At 43.3% G+C, this 6,344-nt stretch overlaps 1 protein-coding gene across 1 annotated transcript in view; it reads right to left on the reverse strand.

Annotated features, from left to right (window-relative positions):
• The window catches only part of LOC106880744 (disheveled-associated activator of morphogenesis 1), a 135,148-nt gene that overhangs the window by 20,125 nt on the left and 108,679 nt on the right, over positions 1-6,344 (reverse strand). The window contains exon 11 of the mRNA XM_052966759.1: positions 907-1,024. Coding sequence (XP_052822719.1) covers positions 907-1,024 — 118 coding nt within the window. The remainder of the gene's footprint in view (positions 1-906; positions 1,025-6,344) is intronic.

Raw genomic sequence — 6,344 nt, forward strand, 5'->3', positions numbered from 1 at the left:
ATATATATATATATATATAAGCTTATTACATACATATATTTCTAGACATGTTAGAAATAATAGCTAAATCTCCCTCAAATCATATCCTAACATTTTAAAAAAGAACACTGGGTAATGTACTTCTATGCCTGAAAATAGTTGTAATATTCATAAGGGCTTATTTCAATCAAGACTGCTATAGGTAGCTGAATCGCCAAACCCACTGTTTACTGGTGTGGCTGCTTTTATTAAAATAAATTCAAATCAGCTCAAAATTGATATATACATTTCTTTGAGAACAAATAAAAAAGTGTTGGAAGCTTACATTAGAAATAAAGATTCCAAGTTCAATTCAAGCCTAAAGAAATGTACATCTGTAGAAATATAGCACTTGGGAAAGGTCAAAGAACAGGTTAAGGATATGTTGACTAAGTATACAAACAAAAGATAAGATTGATAAAGAAAACCTACATTAAGATGTTTAATATAACAGAATATCATAAGTTAAGGCTTAAATATTTGTTCTTTAACTTTAGCAGCTCAGAGTAAAGGCATGTGTTCTAGTGGTTGGGATATTGAGCTCATGATCATTAGGTAAGAGGTTAGACTCAAAAGCTAGATAACATGCTATGGACTTAAGCAAGGTACATTATTTCATGCTGTCTACTCAATTCAAAATAACTATTATAAGTCAGGAGTTATCCATTTGCAGGAAGGAGGCTTGTACTCACTTAAAATATTTGGAAGTCCAGATAAGCTTTGGTCTCATTACTCTTGTTGGCTCAAAGTAAGACTTTTCATTTTAGAAACTTAGCAACCAACTGTTTGACCTCTTATTGTTATACAGTAAAACCATAAATTCAGGTTTTGAACCTTTTCAATTAGCTAATGATACATATGCTAGTGGAACAAGGAAGGAATGCTTACATGGCATAAGTAACATGTGCTGTAAAATAGACATCAAACTTGAATAGGCTAATGATAATGCTAATTTCTTTCGCAGCAGCTCAAACATACTTGTTGCACTTCTTGTATCAATGTGAACCTGTGCATAAATAGAAACACAAAACATGAAGAAATGACTTACATAAATGCATTGGTATTAAATGGAAATCTTCAAAATTTGTAATAATGATAAGTAAAAATGAATTTATACATTTTAAATAGCTATTTCAAATAAATCTCAAAATAATCACTGTAAACATGTGTGTAAACAGAACAAATCAATTTGAAAAAATGAGAAAATAAGAAACTGTAGCGTGATGGAAGAAAAAAACAACAGAAAAAGAAGCAAAAAGGAGAAAGAGATACAGAGACCTTACCTGTTGACCGTGGCAGGATGAGCAATCAATGACCAGATAAAAGCACAACCTTTAACACGCACTGTCTCTCATCCAACTGCACCATGTGCTTTGTGCCCACTCATGCCCCCGTGGCTCTTCCGTCAGCCCCTGCAGTCTTCACTTCCGTTTGCCTCTTCTGCAATCCTCTCCACCAACACCACATAGCTTATCACAGCCCATAACACCACAAACATCACACATCCCCCTGGTCTACAGATCACTCAACCGGCTTTCCCACTTACTCCTCGCTCCTGAACTCACACCTTAACTGGTTTCATAATCAGCCAGCCAGGGAGGAGGGTGCCGCTCCTTCTGTGGTTGCTGTTCGACCCCAGGACTGGCCTGAGTTCCTGGTACACTGCTGCTGGCTTCATCATCTTGCCTACTGCTGCTGTCTTCATCTTCTTGCCCACTGCTGCTGGTTTCATCCTCTGAGGCAACGACAATCTTCCACACATCCAAAACATGGCGTGGCATACCATCGACAGCGACGTTGTTCTTCGAATTGATGGAGGTTATTGTTCCTTTTCTCCATTGTGATGTACACCATGCATTTGGAGGTTTTACCTAAACTTCTTCGCGGACCTGCACGAAGGTGTGCTCTTCCTCTCCCCCGAGTCGCATTGATGCAGTACACAGATGCCTCCACTAGCACCTGAATATTGCCCTGTGTGGCACCGACTCCTCAGCCTGTCCTGACCTGGGTGACATATTGTACCAAAATACGGCCTCGATTGGTGAAATGTGACCCCTCTCTGCCATGGTCTTCATGGTACGATGATGCCTTTCCACCACTCCATTTCCACTTGGCCGGTATGCCGCCCTGAAGAAGCGGCTGACCTGCCATCCATCAAGCATTTCTTTCAGCACCTCCGAGCGAAATGCAGTATCATTATCCAGAAGCAGCTCATCCATGGGGCCTTGTTCTAGGAATATCTCATTTAATACTCTCACGATTTCCTCTGCAATCCCGGTCTTCATCTCCCTCCATATGGCCAACCGCCACGGTCCGCAATCAATTATTGAGAGGTACATCCCCTGCCGGTAGTGTGTTATGTCCACTGGAATACTTCCTGCCTCATGTATGCCCAGAGCAGGGTCGATGGACTGGCACCTGTCACAGCTGCTAACCACTCTCTGCACGCTCTGTCTTGTTACATCGGAGTCGACTTTCCTGGTTATGAACAACGTCCTGTCCACTCCCATGTGATGCATGGTATGCAGTCTCCTCAACTCCGAGTCACTCAGATGGCATACTGCAGCCACAGCCTTCTCCGCATCCTCTGGCACCTGCAACCAGACTCGCTTTATCCTGGTCAGGACATCTGCCCTGTTCTTCTCAGAAGGCACAAAGATCACGCTCAGCTTCAGATCGAACTCAGCAATTAGTTCACACAGTATCCCCAATCGACACTTTACCAACATCTCTGCGGCCACTTTGGTTTGCACCCTCCGTCACCCAACCAAGTATAGTGGCCGAATCGGTCCTAATTTCTATGATGAGCAGCCCCCACTTCAAGGCCAGGTTCACCCCCTTCAACACAGTATCCAACTCCGCCACATTGATATGGTTGCAGTCATCCGTCTTCCTGAGCCAGGCTGCATCTTCCACCATGACGCCTCCCATTTTCAAGACAACCCCTATTGCGATGCTACTGGCGTCACACCATATGATCCCGCTCTTTGATTTGGGAACATACCAACTGCCCCTCACTCTGACCAAGACTTCCTGCATCATGTCGGTCGTCTTCTCCCCCATTTTATCATTCCATTTCGCTCCTTCGGCTCATCTCTTGATAAAGTTACATGCTGTCTGGAGCCATCCTGCAATCGGGTAGTGTCCCACCAGCTTCCCACACACCAAGAACAGTTCCCGTCTACTAATGCTGGTGCCCAGTTTGGGGATCTCGTTCCCTCACCAAAACACCAATGCGCCGGCCTTGTCTCTCCATAGCTTGAGGCCCAGTGTAGTGCCTCCCTCCATTGCCTCTGGTGACTTGGTGATCAGTCCAAAACTCTTGAGGTGGCCTATGACCTCCATTGCTGGCATTATGGTTTCATCCACAAGGATGTCATCGATGTACAAATTGGTGGCTCTTTTTACTCTGTCCACCTTTCCCAGGATGGCCTTGAGAATTGTTGCCATAATCTTTGGCGTTGAATTTAGCCCAAAACCCAGCCTAGTCAGACAGTATGTCTGGCCCTTATACCTGACAAGCTGATGCTTCCACAGTCTCTCAGCCACATGCACCTGCAGGTATGCCGACTTCAAATCGACGATCGTGGAGGCCTCTCTCATCTGCCTCTACTCTCGCAAGGTGTCCCCACAGACATCTGTGGCCTTACCGCCCATATGACATGATACATGGTCATTCAGCTCTTGGAAGTCAAGCACTGGCTTGACCTTATGCTTTGTGGGCTGTACCACCACCATCAGCGGTGGGACTCTACTCTCTACTTCTTCCCAAGGGATCAATATGCCCTCTTTAATCCACCGCTTCACCTCCCCCCTCAAACTTGCTTCTGGCATCTCCTTTCAGAGCATGCTGATAGCAGCCCACTTTATTTTTTAACGTCGGGGGCTCTTCCAGTACCACTCCACTGTCTACCTCTAGCTATCAAAGACAGCGCGAAAGTCCTGGTATTCAATGGTGTGCACAGCATAGTTTTCTTCGCAGTTCTCACCAATGCACAGTCTCACCATACACGATTTCCCCCGCAACCCCGAATGTTACACCGGCCTCATTGCCAGTGACACCTCCTAAACAAGTGACTGCATCCATCCCCATCACCACGTCAATCTCGTCCACCAAGTGGCCAAGTACAATTGCTTGCAGCGTCAGCTTTGTTCCACAATCTGCACATCTGTAATGCCTTCACAGTGTACCTCTCTTCCGTCAACTGCCCTCACACTGCTTTCTCCACTCCATGTCTCTACCACTTCTGGAGTCATCAGGGTCGTTGTACAGCCCGTGTCCACAAGGGCTCGCGACATTTTCCCCTCCACCAGAATGTCGACTACAGGTAACAACAAACGCGCCCCTATTGATCCGAAGGGATAATTACCGGCACATTAGTCTCCCTTAGACTGTTTCCCTGCAGACATTCGCTGGCTATATGTCCTGTTTCTCGACACCTGTAGCAAATGACCTCAGGCTTGGGTGACCTGCAGTCTCGCCCATGTACGGGCCCTGACACCAGAAACATTGTCCTTTAAATGGTCGCACACCTTCCTTGTTTGACCCCTCTCCGCTACTCCTTGCTCGGCCAGTTTTCGTTGTTGCAGTCGCTGCTACTGGCATTGTCCTGCAACATGAAACTAGCACATGAGCCCGCGATATGTCTGCCATTGCCTTGCAACTCGACCGACATGTGGTCAGGAAAACCAGTCACAAACGCTAACTTAACCGTTCGGTCCAGTGATTCACCTTCATATCCCACCAGTTTAGCCAATCACCTGAGTTTGTTGGCAAATACATTGACCTGTTCGCCAGTCCACTTTGCTTTCCCCAGGCGAGTGTACGCTTCGAACATTCCTTCTGCAAAGGCCTCCATCAAACGGATTTCTATTTTTTCTGCGCTAAGTTGGTCCCTTTCTTCCATTTCTAAGTAAGCGCCAACGCCGGAATATCTGGGTACAGCGGTAGAAAACTTGCTAAGTCGTCTATCCCGTGGAGCTTCGCAACCAACTTCATCTTCTTTAACCAAGCAACTACATCCGTGTCACTGCAAAATGGTTTGACTATATTGTTCAAAATTTGGACTACACTCATCATTCGTTTTTTTTTTGTTATGGGCCAAAATAGCTTGTAGTGTGATGGAGGAAAAAGACAACAGAAAAAGCAAAAGGGAGAAAGAGATACAGAGACCTTACCTGTTGACTGTGGCAGGATGAGCGATCAGTGACCAGATAAAAACACGATCTCACACACGCCGTCTCTCATCCAACTGCCCCACATGCTTTGTGCCCATGTATGCCCCCGTGGCTCTTCCGCCAGTCCCTGCAATCTTCACTTCCGTTTACCTCATCTGCAATCCTCTCCACCAACACCACTTAGCCCATAAGACCACAAACACCAAAGAGACAGACTCAATGGAAATGCAATAAAATTAGAGAGACAATTTATTTATAGTAAATAAAATAGAAAATATAGAAATATTTCAAATTAACATTTTAAAGAAATTTCAATATAATCACTGTTAGGAGCTTAAATGCTTATGGTTGGTATGTTGTAAGAATTAACTGAGGGTCATAGTTGTTAATGAGCTACAAATATTTCTTGTTTCTTTTTCAACTTAGACAAAGGTATCTTTTATTTATATGGGACAATCAATTTGTAGTGATGGATGTTCGAACAGAACATTTCCCGTTGCACTCTCCAGATCATATGGTACACCAGTTATTTATTAATATTATGAGTGGGATCCATAGAAATTCCATGGTGTAAGTCAAAATATTTGAAAACATTCTATTAATATATTAAGCATAGGCAAAGAATTTCAAAAAATTCTTTTGAAATCCATTTCATCTCTATTAAATATAATCAAAATAAACTGAGAAGGTTATGCTTATTTACCTTTCAATATGTTTGACAGATATGATGTGCTTCATTGTATAAGGATAAAACTCATTCACATATATATAAAAAAACAAACTATCTTTTGCTGTCCAACCACTGCCAAGGCTCAGGCCAACTTACTTACAAAATGAAATTTTTTTAATTTCTTTTCATTTCAATTCAGCAACCTATCTATGTTAATATCTATCAAGATATCTCATTATCGGCACATCTCTTGATATATCTGTAAACTCACCTGTCTTTCTGTCTAACTACATGGTCTCAGGCTCAATCCCACTGACCATGGGCAAATGAAAACCTTGGGAGAGAATCTGGCACAGAGAAGCTGGAAGAAGCTCATTGTGCATAAGTGCATGTATATGTGTGTGTGTGTGTGTGTGTGTGTGTGAGTGTGTATGTATGCATATATATATATATATATATATATATATATATATATATA

Source organism: Octopus bimaculoides, chromosome 3 (assembly GCF_001194135.2).
Source record: "Octopus bimaculoides isolate UCB-OBI-ISO-001 chromosome 3, ASM119413v2, whole genome shotgun sequence".
Classification (NCBI taxonomy): domain Eukaryota; kingdom Metazoa; phylum Mollusca; class Cephalopoda; order Octopoda; family Octopodidae; genus Octopus; species Octopus bimaculoides.